Source organism: Coturnix japonica, chromosome Z (genome assembly GCF_054131305.1).
Source record: "Coturnix japonica strain WE chromosome Z, WE-NBRP24, whole genome shotgun sequence".
Taxonomy (NCBI): domain Eukaryota; kingdom Metazoa; phylum Chordata; class Aves; order Galliformes; family Phasianidae; genus Coturnix; species Coturnix japonica.
In genome coordinates this window covers 4,172,281-4,191,081 of record NC_140702.1, presented here as the reverse complement: position 1 = coordinate 4,191,081, position 18,801 = coordinate 4,172,281, and the positions used below count along the sequence as shown (strand labels likewise).

At 50.3% G+C, this 18,801-nt stretch overlaps 2 protein-coding genes and 1 long non-coding RNA gene across 4 annotated transcripts in view; all 3 read right to left on the bottom strand.

The window, feature by feature from the left end:
- Positions 1-18,801, bottom strand: part of LOC146753596 (rho GTPase-activating protein 32-like) — a 38,716-nt gene that overhangs the window by 11,896 nt on the left and 8,019 nt on the right. The window lies entirely within an intron of this gene.
- LOC146753598 (uncharacterized) lies at positions 4,035-6,513 on the bottom strand. The gene is made up of 2 exons (XM_085529254.1): positions 5,782-6,513; positions 4,035-5,581 (listed from the first exon to the last, which is right to left on the bottom strand). Exons 1-2 carry the CDS (start codon positions 6,511-6,513, stop codon positions 4,328-4,330), a joined length of 1,986 nt encoding a protein of 661 aa, XP_085385380.1. The 3' UTR covers positions 4,035-4,327.
- Positions 6,928-18,345, bottom strand: LOC146753597 (uncharacterized). 2 transcript variants are annotated; one of them, XR_014940054.1, is made up of 6 exons: positions 18,092-18,345; positions 17,300-17,343; positions 15,365-15,552; positions 10,894-11,032; positions 9,728-9,865; positions 6,928-8,663 (listed from the first exon to the last, which is right to left on the bottom strand). It is a non-coding gene; the product is annotated as an uncharacterized LOC146753597 (long non-coding RNA). The 2 variants fall into 2 exon arrangements; XR_014940055.1 differs by lacking the exons at positions 15,365-15,552; positions 17,300-17,343; positions 18,092-18,345 and adding an exon at positions 12,811-12,959 and having other exon boundaries at positions 8,374-8,663.

Sequence of the window (18,801 nt, the reverse complement as noted above, 5' to 3'; positions counted from 1 at the left end):
AGGAACCAGAGTTATTAGGCATTATCCAGGTTATCGTGTGCTTCTTACTGTTAATAGATTGGATGTGAATCCAATAGGTTCTAATGGTACCAATGGTGCTGGAATCTGCGGGATTAATCATTGAATGTATTAGTAATGCTCGGTTATGATGCTATTAGCCTATCTTAATTTAAAGCCTTTTCTTAATTTGCAAAGGCAAAACCTGGAAAGGAATCTCAGGCAAAGGGATGACCCCGTATCACAGAATGGTGATTACATCTTACTCTTCCACCCAGCTAACAGGGATTTTTCCAATAGGACCACTCATCTCTTGAGAGGAAGGCGCACGCTCATAGAACTGAATGGGAGAGTTGATTTCATTTTCCAAGCAGGTGTTCCACTTGGGCTCTGTATCACGCACTGGCCATGCGGATATGGAGTCCAATGGGAAGAAATCGTTCAGAGCCTGAATGCAGGAGAGAATGTGTGGTGGGTGAGAGAGGAAAGGTGCACTTTGAAGCAGGGGACGCCCTGCTGGCACTGCCTGTCGCATCCACCACCAACACGGTTTGCTCTTTCTCCTGCTCCACAGCTGCTGCTCTGTCAAGTCCTTCTCTTGATCCATGGCTGCTGCCATTCTTCTGGGATTACAACAGGGGGCTGGGAGGGAGGTTTTGGGCAGAGGGAGGGAGGGAGGGAAGTTGATTGGGGGTGGGAGTTGGAGGGGGTGGGATCAGAAAGGATTGTTAGGGTGGGAAATGGTTGGGTGGGAATACTGTCATTTCTTGACTGTTTGCTACGTTCCATGATTAAATGTCTTTGCCATATTTCTGCCTGCCTGCCTGCGGCCGTTCCTTCAGTTCCAAAGCCCACCTCCCCAGGCCCCCAGGCCCACCTTCAGGGCAATGTGGCTTCAGGGCAGCAGAAAGGGCAGTGTCCCAGATCTGCCACCACCATTGGACCCATCCCTCCCCTCCTCAGTCAGTTCTGCGTGGGAATGGAGGGATGAGAAAGGGGGATGGATGGCAATTCTAATTAAGGGAGAGCTGAGTGGCTCAGCCTGGAGTGGAGGAGGCTCACTGCCATCCCAGACACAGCCATCAGTCCCCAGGTGCAGAGAGGACTGAGCCAGGCTGCACCCTGCAGCACCCAGCAGCAGGAGCAGAGTCTGAGGCCTGCCTAGGTCGTGTGGCTGCGCTGCAGGCTGAGCTATGGAGAAAGCCCCACTTGGAGATTTCTTCGCTCCCTGAATGTTCCCCCCTTTCTCCATCTTGCTCTGCTCCATCCCCAGCCGCAGCCCGGCGTCCCCGACATGTTGCTGTGCTTGCAGAGCTGGACTTGGCCCTTGACCTGTACAGGCCCCTGTCCCCACCTGTCGGATATCCACCTTGCCTTCTCACCCCTCTCTCTAGATCCAGTTCATGCCCCATCTATCTCACCTCCATGTCCCACCTACGTCCTCTCTACGTCTTTTGCTCTCCCCCAAACCACCCTCACGGTGCCTTACCTCCTGGCAGCCTCAGGGAAGGAGCACCCGGTGCCCTGAGCCCACAGGCCCAGCCCTGCACAGCACTGCACACACCACTGTCATGGCGGCGCCCGGGGCTGCCGCACAGCATCCTGGGAGTGGTAGTTCCTGCAGCTCCCAGCAGGCCCAGGCGAGGGCAGAGGGGAGCAGTGCTGTCAGCCGGGAGCTCGCCCAGAGAGCCCGATGTTCGGAGCACTTCACACCAGGAACTTTGGACTCGGCTGCTTCTGGCCACAACGTCCCTGAGCTGCTCAGGAAGCACAACTGTCTCACCCTCTGACAGCTGGGCTGTGCAAAGGAGGCTGCAGTTGCAGGCTCAGCTCTGCCCTGTTCCAGCAATGCACTTCCTTACAACTGGAGCACTGGCACGCTTGCTTCTTGCTTCAACGGAGCAATCGCCCACCGCTTTGCACACCTCTGTGCTCGTGACAATGGACACCACCCCATCCCTGCACACACACACACACACACACACACACACGGAATCACAGAATCACAGAATGACCCGGGTTGGAAGGGACCTCAAGGATCATGTAGTTCCAACCCCCCTGCCTAGCAGGGCCACCAAACATACACCTTTACTAGATCAGGTTGCCCAGGGCCCCGTCCAACCTGGTCTTTAACACCTCCAAGGACGGGGCATCCACAACCTCCCTGGGCAGCCTGTTCCAGGGCCTAACCACTCTCCTAGTGAAGAACTTCCTCCTAACATCCAACCTAAATCTTCCCTCTTTTAACTTAAAACCATTTCCCCTAGTCCTGCTATTATCAGCCCTTTCAAAGAGTTTACTCCCCTCCTAGGAGTAAGTTCCCTTCAGGTATTGAAAGGCTGCAATGAGGTCACCCCGCAACCTTCTCTTCTCCAGGCTGAACAAACCCAACTCCCTCAGCCTGTCCTCATAGGGGAGGTGCTCCAGCCCCCTGATCATCTTCGTGGCCCTCCTCTGGACCCATTCCAAAATCTCCATGTCATTCTTGTACTGAGGGCTCCACACCTGGACACAGTACTCCAGATGGGGCCTCACAAGAGCAGAGTAGAGAGGGACGATCAACTCCCTTTACCTGCCGACCACCCCTCTCCTGGATGGGTGGAGATCCCATTTGCTTTCTGGGCTGCCAGAGCACACTGCTGGCTCATGTTAAGTTTCTCATCTATCAGGACCCCTAGGTCTTTTTCAGCCGAGCTGCTCTCAAGGACAACTCCTCCCAGCCTGTACAGGTGCCTGGGGTTCTTCCGGCCCAAGTGCAAAACCTTGCACTTTTCCGTGTTGAACCTCATTAGGTTCACCCGAGCCCAGCTTTCCAGCCTGTCAAGGTTCCTCTGAATGGCATCCGTTCCCTCCACCGAATCGACTGCACCACTCAGCTTGGTGTCATCAGCAAACTTGCTGAGGGTGCACTCCATTCCCTCATCGATGTCATAAATGAAGATGTTAAAGAGCACCGGTCCCAAGACAGACCCTTGAGGGACACCGCTCGTTACCAGCCTCCACCTGGACATAGAGCCATTGACCACCACCCTCTGTCTGCGCCCTTTCAACCAATTGCTTATCCATCTAGTTGTCCACCCATCAATTCCACTTCCCTCCAATTTGGAGATGAGGATGAGATGGGGGACCATGTCAAAGGCCTTGCTCAGGTCCAGGTAAATGACATCGGTCGCCTTCCCTTCGTCCACCAACGCCATCACTCCATCATAGAAGGCCACAAGATTAGTTAAGCATGACCTTCCCCTGGTGAAGCCGTGCTGGCTGTCTAGGATTACGTGCTCGTTCTTTATGTGATCGAGCCTGTTGTCCAGGAGGATCTGTTCCATAATCTTCCCAGGCACGGAGGTGAGACTCACCGGCCTGTAGTTACCTGGGTCCTCCCTGCTCCCCTTCCTGTAAATGGAAGTGACGTGACCCTTCCTCCAATCGTCCGGGAACTCACCTGACAGCCACACACACTTACCACCGCGTCCTTGCACACCCTCTTCCCACAGAGTCCAGAGCACATTAATGTCTTCTGACACTCACACTCAGAGAGAAAATGTCAAGGGGGAGCATGAGCATGTACATAAAGGATGTACGGACCTACAGTTAAGGATGTGGTTGTGCATCTGAGTCTGTGCCTGCAGACAATGCAAGCGCTATGCATTGTCAACCAATGGAAATGATCAAACAGCTGCTTTGGGACAGACTGTCTGTAGGGCTCAGGCAGTGTGGCCTTCCAAGGTACTTCAGGTGTCTCAAAGAACAGAGGCAAGCAGTGATGATTCCTTTCTCTCTCGATTTTAATACTTGAAGGTAGAGCGCTTGAGAAAGACTTTGGAGGCTTTCCTCAGCCTCCTCCTTTCCTTGTACCTTTACAAAAGCGGACTGCCAAAAACCAAGAAGACTGGACACACTTTTTGGGTTTGGTTGTTTTTATTTTTTTTAGAATATTATAATATATATTATATATTATATATTACACATAATATATAGTATATAGTACATAATTATATACTATATATATATTATATAATATATAATATTTGTTGTTGTTGTTTTGGTGTATTTTGTGAATTTTTTTGGTTTTTTTTTTTTTTAATCCAGTCCAATGAAATAAATCCTCAGTCATACAAGGGATGAATTTTTAAGGTCTTGCTGCTGATGGACCACACTCCACTTGAACATCAAGTGGAGCAGGAGGTAGCCTTCATCCAGAAAGGTGGAATCTTGATAAGATGTTGATGTCTTATGGAGAGGAATTTCGGTGTCCCCCAGGCTAAGCCAACACACAGGCACAGATTTCTGGATGGTGACCATCACTTTCTGCCCCTCTCCTGCTGCCTGGTCACTCTTCATCATCGGTATCCAGCAGGAGATCACAAAGCCCTGGAGGCACGGTGGTATCCAGCTCATCATCTGAAACTTCTTCCACCAGATTGGAAGGAACCAGTCCTCTTGTGCCGTCTGTCAGCTCTCCCAGAAACCAGCCATCCTCATCCATGTCTCCACAGATGTAAATGTATTGTCCAGCTGTCAGTGGAAGCTCGTTTTCTGGGTCCTCATTCGGGCCCTCAAAAGGATTGTAGCTGTGACGAGCTATGAATCTTCGTATTGGTGGTGATGGTCTGCGACAATGCATGATGCAGACTGCCGCTGTCCAAACGTTCGGCTCCCCCAGCTTTTCCTGGGGTTTGGAGCATTCCCGTTTGGGATTTCCGTGCGGCCTCAGCTTTGTCCCCATCTCCTGGAGCTGTGTGCAGTTTTCCTCCAGACCCTTGCCGAGTGCTCCAAGTTTGACGTCAGCCTGCTGGACACTCTGCAGCTTCTGGCACGCTTCTGGGCCTTCAGGGTGGTTGTGGGCCTTCAGGGCCTGGCACTGCCTCTCCAGGTTGCTCAGGGCCTCTTGTTGCTCTGCAGCCTGAACACCCACCTCTGCTACAGCCCGACGGCAGGCCCTGGCCCTGCTGCAGGAGGCGGGTGGCTGCCCCTCCACGTGCTCCAGGATGTAGTGCAGGAAGCGCCTTCTCTGCTCCTGCAGCTCACACTGGAGGCGCTTGCTCTCCACGGCCTGCTCTCCACGGGACTTCCAGCAGAGCTGCCGCTGGACTTGCTGCTGCATTCTGCGGTCCGCTCTGCTGCTGCCGCTCCTCAGCAGCGCCTCCGCCAGCTGCCGCTGCAGATGCCATGCGTGGCGGATGGTGTCGTTGCGCCGCTTCTGCAGCAGCTCCGTCATCTGGCGCAGCTGGGCCTCCTTCTCCCGCAGCAGTTGGCGAATCTCTGCTTCCCACTGCCTCAGGCTCTGCTCCCGCAGGCGCTGCAGCTTTGACACCCGCGCCCGCTCCCACTTGGAGCGCAGTTTGTCGGCCAGCAGCTGCCGCTCCCGCTCTGCCGCCTCCTGCCGCTCACGTCTCTCAGCAGCGCAGCGGCGCTGCAGCTCCTGGGAGCGGAGCCGCTCACCCTCCAGCTGGGCCTGCAGTGCCTTCAGCTCCTGCCTCTTCTCCTCCCACTGCGCAGGGCAGGCAGGGGGCTGTGCCGGGCCCCGGCGGGGTGAGGGCCGGCTTCCAGGGAGCCCCAGGTCTTCCTTGGCTGTCTCTGGCACCTAGAACCAGAAAATCATACCATAACAGAATGGTCTGTGTAGGAAGGGGCCTTCAAGACTCTCCCGTTCCAAGCCCATGCCAAGGGCAGGGACAGCTTCCACTAGCTCACGTTGCCCAGAGGTGCCTCCAGTGGTGTCCGCGGAGCCTCCCCTCCCTCCCCAGGCTGAACAATCCCCACTCTCTCAGTGTGTCATCTCACCTGGACGTGAGCGTCCTTCATGGCCGGTCGACTGGAGCCCTGCTCTGCACAGTGGCGGCGCAGAGCTCCTTCTCCGTCCTGGGAGCAGGACATTCCGTTGCGGAGCTCGTCTTCCAAGCTGCCCACGACGTACTGGTTGAAGAGCCTCCTCTCCAGCTCCAGCTGCTGCTGGAGGTGGCGGATGCAGGCGGGCTGCTCCCCATCCGTCTCCCAGCGCAGCTTGCTGAGGACGTCCTGCAGCTGGGCATGGGCCGCCTCGCTGCGGCTGGGGGGGTTCCTCAGCACCTTGGCCAGCTGCTGCTGCAGCTCCCGAGCCTGGCGCAGGGCTGCATCGCACTCCCGCTGCAGCAGCTCCTTTGTGGCGCGCAGCTCGGCCTCCTTCCAGCGCAGCAGCTGCCGGGTCACCGTCGCCCGCTGCCGCTGCTCCCACTCCTTCAGCTGCTGCTCTTCCTGGGCCTGCTGCTTCTCCCAGGCACAATGCAGTTGGTCGGCCAGCAGCTGCCGCTCCCGCTCTGCCGCCTCCTGCAGCTCACATCTCTCGGCAGCCCAGCGGCGCTGCAGCTCCTGGCAGTGGAGCCGCTCGCCCTCCAGCTGGGCCTGCAGCACCTCCAGCTCCCAGCTCTTCTCCTCCTGCTGCGCAGCGCAGGCTGCGGACTGTGCCGGGCCCCGGCGGGGAGAGGGCCGGCTGCACTTGCCTTGTCCCCGTCCCGCACTGCCTCGCAGCACGGCCATGGCAAGATCTGAAGCTGAAGAGACCTTCGGCCTCCAAAAGCTCTGGCCAAAGGCCACCAACAATCGCTCTGCTCTCACTCGTGGGGTCTGCAAGGACAGCTGCCCCTGACCCCGTAGCGCCCACTGCCTCTCGTCCCTGTCGCAAGGGTGTGCAGACAGTGAATGCCTTGGGGGTGCTGCGCCAGCACCTTCTGTGCTGTGTGCTGGCCCAGCTCATAGTGGAGGGCGGGGCAGTGGCCTTCAGCTATTGGACAGTGAGGCCTTCTGGCCCAGCTCATAGTGGAGGGCGGGGCAGTGGCCTTCTGTGCTAGATTCTGCTCATAGATTCCACGTGTGAGAGGTAGATGTGTTTTTGCGGCGGAATTTGTCAGTATTATCAAGCTCATCTGGAGTTATAAGTTCAATGGTGCCATGCTTATTTGGAATTGTTTTAATTATTTTTTAAAGAAACTAAGGAGTATTTAAAAACCAAACAGATGGAAACACACACAAAGATGAAAGGAAACAAACAACAACAACAACAAATCCTTCCCTCCCCAACCAATCCAGACTCCGATCTTTCACTGGAATCACTTGATAAGCATTAACCCTTGGCAGCTGGCTTTGCCGTAATTGCTTCCCAGAGCTTGGCCTGCGTGCTTCTTAACAATATTATCTCTGGGTGGCTGTGGGTGGTGATGTCAGTCCTGAGAACGGTTCAACTTCACACTGGGGTTAACACAGTTTGTACAGGTCGTCCTGGCTCACCAGCACTCCCTGCACTGTGGTACCATTCCTTTTGACACCTTCATTCCTTGCTTTTATCCACCTGATGATGACTGACGTGTAACTATCCATGGTATCTCCAACTTCCTAACAAACTGGGATTTGAATCAAGGGACCTATCTGCTATCAGTTAGATGTGGTCACAGAAGAAACCCATCATAAAGCCCTTTGCAACGTGATGTAGTGTCATGGAGTCATTGATTGTAACACCAGTCCAGGAGGCCCATTGGGAACACGGTTGTTGGAAAGTGTCTAAGTTTTGATAAGAGATGTGAATGTGCTGGGGTCACCCTCTTGTAATTTATATGGTGGGGTGCCCTACGCACTCTGTTCTCTGAAATTTCTATAGACTATATCAATACCTGAACTGGCCAAATCAGTCTTTATCCTGAACCATTTGGATTGCCTTGGAGATGCTCAAATGGAAAATTCTATTTGTATTTAGCCTTGGAGCAATGTTCAGAGTTGTAGCGTGGTATAGTGATAGTGCTGCCCAAATCGAGTGTTCAGCTCAGTACAGAGCTGACTGCTGGACCGAGAATCTCTACGATATTAGAGAACATATTTGCTCTATAAATTGTCCTGGCAAAACATAAAGTCATCTTTGAAAACACCACCTGGCAAGTCCACATGTTGTCAAATTGGACTAGACATGCTTTTGAAGAATTAAACTCACAAGTGCAACAAGCATTGCAAATGGCACTGCAACAACACTTAGTGCTTGATATGTTAAAACTTAACAGAGTGCATGTGGCATGCAAAGTGTAATCAAAGGGTAATGTATTTCTGTTCGTAATGCTACAGCCTTCCTAGAAGAAGCTTGAAGACAAGAGATCATAGAGCAAACATCTGAACTGTTCCACTCGGACCATCCTCTGACATTCTGGATGCTTCTCCTAACCAGGATTTCCTGCATATTGCACTTTAAAAAGCACTATGTTCTGGGAATGAACACTGACGTCACTCGACACCATGTGCAGCGGATGGGTGATCACCGTGTGAGCTGTGGAGGCTGCTGTGCAGGGCTGGGGATGGCACCTCCCCCATCTTAACTTAGAGGCCAGATGGGGATTGATTGGGAAATAAATTCCAAACTCACATTAAAATAAGTTTTGTATTGGCTCTGGTGTTCCGAACAATGTATATCTGGCAGTAACCTCCACCTGTGGTGCAGCAGTTTGGGCAGTGATGTTGGCAGTGTTTGGCAGATGCTGCTAGTGAGCTGTGTCTGCAGGGGCAGCACGAGTGCCACTCTGCTCTGCTCCCAGATTTATAAACACGATGGAACTCAGGTTGGAACAGATGGAAGAATTCACTGGGTCTGACGTCTTCTGCAGATCTGCAGTCGGTTCATGGAGCTGAAACAATTCATCTCCTTATTGCTCCTGAAAAAGATTTTGCATAAAACAGTTGACATGTGATCACTGAAAATTGGAGAGTTACAGCAACACAGGAAAGAATTTACAGAAAATGGCTTATTTTATGAGGAAAAACTTGCATTACTTCAGGAGTTTGGTGTAATTCTGTCTCCCGGCAGAAAGTTCCCAAGGTACAGACAGAAAAATCTTGGCAAAAATCATCAGGTACTGCACTTTCACTTGACTAAGTGCTATTGAGACATTGTATAGTGGAATCTGCAGGAAAGGTTGTGAGGGGATTTCCCCAAGGAGAAGTGAGATTTCAGGAACGGGACACACTCAGAAAACCCAGAATGATATTGAGGCAAATGTAAAAACGGCTGCTACAAAGCCAGTGATAACAAGAAAGAATTCACTTCCAGGAGTTTTTCAGAGCCCAGTTAAAAAGATTCACGGCACTGGCTGTAGGATCCTCTTTATTTCAAACAATCTGGATTTCTGAGCTAACTTTAGTTTACTTCCAATGAGAGCTGTGATTCAGACCAAGGTATTTCACAAGAAAACACCACTTTCCCAGAGTTCAGATTTGTTCCTAAGAAATCCCAACAAATCCCAGAGCTCTGGAAATAAGGAACTATAAGGGAAACAATGGCTGAGCTCGTATGTCTGCTTTGGGAAACCAAACAATCCCATTAAGTAACGCCCCCATGAAAGCCAGCAGCACTCTTCCACTGACGCAGTAAAGATCCCTGTTGCATACTGGTGATGGATTGGCTGCAATGGAAACCTCTTTTCTAAAGGTTAACAATCCCCCCAAAGCCTGGACTGCCTCATGGCTGTAACTCGTTATCTATCTGGAAAATGTCAGGTTGGCCGGTGTCCATTGTCACATGCAGCATTAAGTGTCCCGAGGTCTTTACCAAGGAAAATGTTTGTCACAGACAGGTAACTGCCAGCAAAGAACGTCCAGCATTGTCTGCACTGGAGCAAGCAAACAGCAAAGCAGAGCTTTTCACAAAGGACAAAGAGAAAAGTTCCCATGTGTACTGATCTCTACAAGAACCAACAGAATAATGGCAAGAAGGGATTACCTTATATCAGAGAGGTGTTGCAGTACAACAGGAGCTTCTCTGTATTTTGAATGTCCAGCCTGCAGTAACAAAGCAAGGTGGCACAGCGATGGAAAAAGGACTCGTTACTGCAGGCTGCCAGGACGGGCTGCAAGGGACCTGCAAAAGAAAAGGGTTTTTAAATGGCTGCACAGATGTTGGGGCAGAACAAATAAACTGGTGACTGATGGCTTTTCAGGGCTTTATATGCAACCGGAATAACTGGGTTGGTTCTGGGCACATGGTGCACAACTCAGGTAGAACTAGGAATGGCGTGGCATTGACTGCACCTACAAACCACCGAGTGCCGTCCTCCTGAAGTGGAGTACATCTCATCAAGCATTATACGACACACTGAAGGCAACAGTATTTGTGGGCACCTGCTAGATGACACTGTCAGGTGAACAAACTGACCAACAGCAAATGCCTTCAGTGCAGAAGTGGCACCGTGTGAAGAGGCAGCAGCCCGTGCAGCCTCTGTCTGCAGCGTGTGCACCAAAAAGCCATCCTGAACACAGTCCTGCCTGTCAGTAAGACCCCAGAGATAGAGTCAGCAACTAAAGAGACCAAGTGACAGAAAGCATACTATGGATTTACAGTCCAGCTCGTGTCTAGCAGTTTGAGGCATGTTTTGTCAGAGCAGCCCAATGCTTTGGTCCATTAGTGCTTCAGAACAGAAGCAGACAGCAACTTGTCTATAGGCAACTGATTCTACCAAAGAGAAAAGCACTGCAGAAAGTCTTATCTCCAGCTGCTGAGAAATCAATTCCCAGTCCTACCTCCATTCAATTAAGCATGACTCCTCCTTCTCCAAGGAGGATCCTCTATGAGGAGCAACATGGCAAAACGTGACCCTCTCACGTTACTCCACTATCCTTCAAACCAAGGCATCTAGCATCTCAAGCTTGGATTCTGGCAGGCAACAGGTTAGGAGGCAGTGGGTTCTTTCCTCACCAATCAGATCTTACAGCCGCACTGACCTTCCTATTTAGCAAAGCCAGACCCAAATCTCTCTTGTGCAATATTATGGCTGGTTTTGAAACTTGCAGCACATCCCTGTAATGGGGGCCGTGTGTTTCCCACATAGCTGGATTTGGGCTTTGGCATGAAAATTTGCAGTTGCTTTCTTTGGAACAGCAACAACCTACCTGTTAAGGGAGCTTGATGAAGATTTTCCACTCTCTGAGTACGATCTGACACAGCATCTGTTCCACAGCTTTTAGCAGGCCACTGGTGAGATGATACACTCACATTGGAGTTATTACATTTCATTTCTCAAATTTCATTCTGTTAAAGACAGTGTTTCAATTAAGAGAATGTACAGGTATTCCATAGGTACTTGAAGGAAATCTAAGCAATGATCCCTACAGTCTCGCTGTATAAAACTCCGCTGAGAGTCTGAAAAAAAATTCAGGAGTTAACTGCTGGAATAATTCAAGATCTGCCCACGCTGTACAGAACACTGAGTCTGTTCTTTTGCACTTTACTTGGAGAATGTTCCATCCTATAACTTCTGCTCTCAATTGTAACACATGATTTTTTATAAAAAGAAAGATAACAAGTCAGCTCTTCAGTGTGCACATTGATGAAACTTGGTGAAATACAACTTTAAGAAAAGGTAATTTGAAAACTTCAATATTCTTATCAGAATCTCTGCTATTAGTTACCGTTCCAATGTTCTGATCTGATGATGTGTCTCTCAGAGCTGTTTTGTCACTCCCCCCCTCAAATGCACTTCAAGTGCTTTAGGAGCATCACTGGAATTTTGAATAAACTTGATATATTTTAGCAAAGCTGCTACAGATGCATGACTGAAGTACTTTGGAAAAATATAATCTTGATTGAACGCTGAACAGTGTTATTTAATTATAATCCAGGTAATTAAATTAATTAAACCAAGGAAATCACCTTCCAGTCACTCAGCTCTCACCAGGGAAATCGCTTCCCTGCCAAGCAGATGCAACCAACACAAGCTGCTACATCACTCTAGGGCCCCACTGAGTCTTCCCAAGGGGTCTCCAAAGGCTTCCCTGTTGACTTCTGGGAACCTGGGAACACTCACATGGAAGCCAGTGCCCCCTAATGTGCCCCAGACGTTTCTCAGGGCCCCACAATTAGCTCTACAGACATCCAGACATGCCCCAGAGCAAGTATGTGTGCTGTAGGGAGCCCAAGAGACATTCCAGAGCACCCTAGTACTCCTCAGTGCACTCATGGATGCTTCACCTGTGTCTAAATATGCCCTACTGGACTTTGTTTTCTCTTCTGGAGCTTTCCTTAGTTCTCAGCTTTGCTTTCTCATGCCATTTATCTCGCTCCACAGCTTTTGCTCGCAATATTCTCTCTTGCATTCCCACCTTCCAACAGAATCACAGAATTGTAGGGGTTGGAAGGGACCTCTAGTGATCGAGTCCAACCCCCCTGCCATGGCAGGTTCCCTACACCACGTTGCACAGGTAGGTGTTCAGGCGGGTCTTGAATATCTCCAGAGAAGGAGACTCCACCACCTCCCTGGGCAGCCTGTTCCAGTGCTCCGTCAGCCTCACCGTAAAGAGGTTCTTGCACACATTTGTGCGGAACTTCCTATGCAGAAGTTTCAGCCCATTACCCCTAGTCCTGTCCCCACGCACTACTGAAAAGAGACCAGCCGTGCCACTATGGCCCCCACACCTCAGGTATTTATAAACCTGGATCAAATCCCCTCTCAGCACCGCCAACGACAACCCTCTGCACTCTGCCAGTCAGACAGTTCACGACCCACTTCACTGTCCACTCATCTATCCCATACTTCCTCAGCTTTGTTATAAGGATGTCATGGGGGACAGTATCAAAAACCTTTCTGAAATCAAGGTAGACTACATCTACCACTCTAGCCCCGTCCACCCAGCTAGTGACATCTTCATAAAAGGCCACCAGGTTGGTCAAGCACGACCTCCCCTTGGTGAACCCATGCTGAGTACTCCTGATAACCTCCTTATCACCCAGTTCTCTGGAGATGGCATCCAGCACAAGCTGTTCCATCACCTTCCCTGGGACAGAGGTGAGGCTGACTGGCCTATAATTACCTGGCTCTTCCTTCTTGCCCTTTTTGAAGACTGCAGTGACATTGGTCATCCTCCAGTCTTCAGGCACCTCCCCAGTTCTCCAAGACCTCTGAAAGATTACAGAGAGCGGCTCAGCAATGACCTCCACCAGTTCTCTCAGCACCCGTGGATGCACCCCATGCACCCATCCCATGTATTTATGGACATTAATGTTTCCTAGGCAATCACAGACCACCTCTTCCCTGACTAAAGAGAAATCTCCTATTGTCCAGACTCTCTCATTAACCTCCAGGGTCTGGGATTTCTGAGGGAGAGCCTTTTCACTAAAGACAGAAGCAAAGAAGGCATTCAGTGTTTCTGCTTTCTCAGCATCCTCTGTTATCAGAACGCCTTCCTCCCCCCCTTGTTTTTTGTTTATTAGCAAACTATTAATATACTACAAAATAATAGCACTAATTACTAAGTAACATCACCATGCCAGCATCCCGACCACCTGCTTTAGAGATTTATCCTTCATTTTGTGTAACACTTCAAACACTGCAAAGAAACAAAGCAAGTGCAGAAACAGGACGCCACTTCCCTCAGGATTTTACAGACTCATTCATGTCTGACAGATGGAGGCCCTGACAACAAGAGCTGTGTCTGTCCATAACAAGGACTCACCTCTGCAGGTGCAGGGGCAGCTCTCAGAGAAGCCTTCTTCATTTCTGCTTTCTTCTCTTTTTGTCTTTTGACTGGGAGCTGGTGTTGATCTGCCTGAGGGAAGGGAGGCCCCTTCAGAGGGATCTAGATAAGCTGGATCAACCTCACTGGGCTGAGGTGAATGGGATGTGGTACACCCAGGCCAAGTGCCAGGTCCTGCACTTTGGCCACAATAACCCCATGCAGCGCTATAGGCTTGGGGCTGAGTGGCTGCAGGGCTGTGCAGAGGAAATGGACCTGGGGCTGTTGGTTGATGCTCAGCCGAACATGAGCCAACAGTGTGCCCAGGTGGCCAAGAAGGCCCACGGCATCCTGGCCTGTATAAGAAATAGTGTGGCCAGCAGGAGCAGAGAGGTAATCATCCCCTTGGACTCAACACTGGGGAGGCTGCGCCTCAAGTCTTATGTTCAGTTTGGGGTTCCTCGCTACAAGAAAGTCATTGAGGCACTGGAACTTGTACATGGAAGTCTGTCCCTCGAGCAGCTCCCATTCATCATCAGCTCCCATTTTGCAAAACAGCAAAACTTCTACTGCAAATGGCTGCAGTCACCAAAGCTCAGCCCACTATCCAGGTATCAGCCTTCTCCCTTCTGTTTTCCATCTTAGCCCATAGTTTTGCTTCCAGAAATGGAACTCCTCTTTAACAGCCAAAACACAAACTAATACATCACTTTCACTGCTCCTTCCCGCACCCCCATAGGAATGGTTACCTGACATCCCCTACAGCACAGCACCTGCTCACAAGTATCATTCAAACTCTATTCTTTCATACTTCTTGAGAGAGGACGGTAAAAACTCCCTTCTGCATGGCACTAAGGACAGTCTGTCCCCATCACATCCCTCTGTGTGCTGAAAGCTGCCATTGGATCTCTTGCAGCCTGCTGGCTGCTGCTCACAAACACAGGGAACTGCACCACACTGATTCTAAAGAGAGAAAGGAAGAAACGCTGGTGGGAATGGGCACCCAAGGATTGCAGAGATGCTCCAGATTGTGACAGAGATGGAATATCAGAGTGCTGGGACATGATTGATCACTAAGGAAAACACTTGGAAGCACATTCAATCTGCAGAAGCTGTAATTACTGGGCACAGTCAGCTTTCCTATGGCTCAGCTGGAGTAGGCGGGTGCTCTCAGACATCTGCTCAGGGGCTTCAGCTGAGACACTTGCACAATGCTGGGATCATTCTGATGGAAACTATGTCTTCAGATACCATGGTTAAATCCATCCAAAATGATCAAGCCGAGCTTTAGCTCTTGAGCAGCACTTCTTCCCCACCCTTCACTACTCCAAGCAGCTCCAACAAACTTCTCAGAAGAAATCCAGGCCAGCACAGACCTGGCAGACCAGAACCAAGTGCAGCTGGTGGGACGGCAGTGCCCACTCCTTGCTTCCACCCTGCTCCAGCAGGTTAAGGAGTCTGAGCATCACTGGCCTTTGACAGCTCAAGACTTTCAGCACCTCATGCCAACATTTCTCACTAAGATACACCTCAGGCATTGAATTCTCTTCTCACTACCACCTCCCAGTCCTCTCCTAGGAACAGAAACCATTCAGATTCTACAGCAAACTACAGCTTCTGCACTGCAAGAGCACACTGAACCACCTGCAACAATGAAACATGGTTTTGGAGAGTGGGTTTGAAAACACACCTTTAGACAGCTGTCTCCCTGTAGCCAAAAGGAAACCAAGCAGCAAAAGAAGAGTCCAGCCTGAAACATGCCCATGCTACTAGCCCAGGTTTTTCACAGTGAATGTAAAATCCATCCTGTTCTTGAGGTAACAAATGACCAGTGGGTCTCCCTTTGCTCCACCCCTTCTCCTTCAAAGCCAGAAAAAGAAAGAAAAAACAAGCAGAAGAAACCCAGACGTACCTTTCCACACACAGAGCAGAAAGTGGAACAGCAGTTGGTCTCCTTCCTGAGACATGGTGGGGAGCATCCCAGAGGAAGCCCAAGTTCTTTGCTTCTCTCCACAGGGACTTCAAGCACTCTTGGCAAGAGCTGCTTTGGTTCTTTCTTCAACTGCTTCCATCACCAGAATCTCCTTTGGAAAAGGAACACTAAAGAAAGAATCAGCAAATGAAAAAGAATGAGCAATAACCACTTTCCCAGCTTTCTTCTGACATGCAATTAAGACTCACGACTTGGGCAAGGTCTTAAAATCAGCTGGTTACAAGAACTGTCCCCAAATATATCCAGCTTCTGTACAGCTGCTGTTATTTCTGACAGCGAGTGTAATCACAGAATCATAGAATGGCCCGGGTTGGAAGGGACCTCAAGGATCATGAAGATCAATCACCTCCCTGTCCCTGCTGGCCATCCCCTCTTCTGATGGAGCCCAGGGGACCATTTGCTCTCTGAGCTGCAAGAGCACGCTGATGGCTCACGTTCTGTTTTTCATCCACCAGGACCCCCAGGTCCTTCTCTGCGGGGCTTCTCTTAAGGACTGCTCCTCCCAGGCTGTAGAAATGCCTGGGATTCCTCCAGCCCAAGTGCAAAACCTTGCACTTTGCTGTCTTGAACCTCATTAGATTCACCTAGGCCAACCTCTCGGTTGAGCTCCCTCTGAATGGCATCCCTTCCTTCCACTGCATCAGCCGCACCACTCAGCAAACAGCAGAGGGTGCACTCCATTGCATCATTGGTGTCACTGATAACCATGTTAAAAAGCACTGGTCCCAAGACAGACTCCTGGATGACACCACTTGTTATCAGCCTTCACCTGGACATCGAACCATGAATCACCACCCTCTGTCTGTGGCCTTTCAACCAATCCCTTATCCACCAGGTGGTCCACCTGTCAAATCCACATCCCTCCAGTTTAGAGATAAGGATGTGGTGGAGGGCCATGTCAAAGATCTCGCTCAAGTCCAGGTCAATGACATCAGTTTCCTTCCTTTTGTCCACAAATGCAGTCACTCCATCATAGAAGACCACCTGATTAGTTAGGCATGGCCTTCCCCTGCTAAAGCCACACTGACTGTCTTGGATCACATGCTCATTCCTTATGTGATCAAGCATGTCTTTGAGGTGTATCTGTTCTTCACCATCTTCATCACAGTTACACATTTGAATCAAATAATTGGTGTTGCTGTCACAAAGAAAACCTCTTTGTCTTCTACTCCTGCTGCACTACTGTGCTTTCGCCAGAAGCAAAGGGAGAGGCCACCTCCTAGATCCAAATTTTAAGAAACCAACACCCAATAGGTGTCATCTGAAGTAAAATAGCAGAGAAATTAAGATGACTCTTCTGCATCCAGCTTGGATCACTCCCTCACTCAGGCACACCACCATCAGATCAAGGAGATGCTGCCTTCAGCTTAGAGACTGTATGGGAAATCACAGCTTGAACCTCTGATTAATCAGCTGAGGCAAGTGTTGGGTCAGCTGCGGGAGCACAGGTGAGAGTAATCTAGCTGTGCTCCTGGAAGGGGTGGATCTCGACTCCACCTCCTCTGAGACCTCATTTAAAGGCTGACCACCACTGAGGCAGCACCTCTTGGAGATTGCTCCCCAGTTGAGACTGCCTCAGCTTTCTGGTCAAAACATCGACATTGGTGAGTTTTCCTTTGCTAACAACCTTTGACTATTTACCACCATCTTGGTTAACATCTTTATATTAGCCACCCTTACAGAGACCATAAGGGTTTGGGCTTCCAAACTCTCAGCAAGCACTTGGATCAGACAGCTTCCTGCTGGGGAGCCCCCTGCATCACTTCTGCTTCTTCTGATTCCGAACCCGCAGATGCTTCAGAGCTCATTAGCATGGACTTCCTTCCTCCCCTCAGCAGCTGCTCCTGCACTCACCTTCATTCCTACTCAGATACCGGCCGCTTCCAGCACCAGCTGACCTGCAAGACACAGAAAGGAAAGGTGGGAGTCATGCAAACGCACAAGCCCAAGGCTGCGTCACCACCACGTATGGCAGCCTCGGGAAGTCAGCTGCAACTACAGCCTTTGTCAGAATGGAAACAGGCACCGTCAGTTAAGTGTGACCTCTGAACTCATTGCCACCATCAGAAATAGGCACTGAAATTGCTCACTTCACTGTAGCTGGTTACCTCCTTATTTTGGAAAATGCGGACATGGAATTGAAGGACACCAGAAAATTGACATCTACTTCATTGTAGGTGGTTAAGCTTGGAAGCAGGACTTGAGCAAGACATGCTTCTCAGCTCAGAATCACAGAATTATCAAGGTTGGAAAAGACCTACAAAATCATCTGGTCCAACCATTACCAATACTTCCCGGCTTAATCATATTCCTCAGCACCACATCCAAACGTTTCTTGAACACTGCCATGATCGGTGACTCCACCACCTCCCTGGGCAGTGCATTCCAATGCCTGAATACCCTTTCCGACAAGTAATGTTTCGCAATGTCCAGCCTGAATTTTCCCTGGCGCAGCATAAAACCTTTCCCTCTAGTTCTATCAGTGATTACACAAGAGAAGAGGCCAAACCCCAGCTCACTACAACCTCCCTTCAGGAAGTTATAGAGAGTTATAAGGTCTCCCCTGAGTCTCCTCTTCTCCAAGCTGAACAATCCTAGCTCCATCAGCCGCTCCTCATAAGGTCTTTGCTCCAAACCCCTCACTACCTTCGTAGATGAAGACGTTCCAGAACCGCAAGGTTTTCTCTCATGGAAGGGCCCAAAACTGAAGAGGTCAGACCTCCTTCTCTCCATCATTGCTGTCATGGGGAAGGCTGTCCTTGGAAGTGCAGTGACTCATACATCCTAACTGCACTCCATTGATGGAAGCACAACGTGCATCATTGCAAATTGCTGGTGGGTTCCTGTGTTGGCGAGGGATGGATTCACCTGGAAAGAGTAGATACACAGCAGTTAGTGTAAACTTTCACTATCCAAGGAGGCAAAGGCTTGGTGCTGCCTGTCAAGCAGGTTTCAAGCAGCTTGCGAGACTCATTTGGGAAAGACAGGAGTCAACCAACGATGTCAGGCACGGGCTCGAACGCAGGAATACAGAAGGAGGCACAAGCCCACTGAAAGCATGAATTCTACCTGTGTTGCTGACAAGCAGTGCTTTGAAAGCTGGATTTGCACCCTTACCTGCCAGGACCACGACTTCTGCTTCGGAAGGCTCCCTGGCACTGCTCTGCAGTTGGTGTTTGGCCACAGGGGATGGTTTGCCCAGGCAGAAGCAGGAACGCCAACTGCCAGCTGGTGACTCTGCCCTCTTACTGGGAGAACTCAGTCTGGAGAGAGAAAACAGAGCATGCTGTCAGTTGTGGTGCAGGATGAGGGAAGAGCTGCACCGAGCCCTTGATGACAGTTCCCTATTCCTGGCA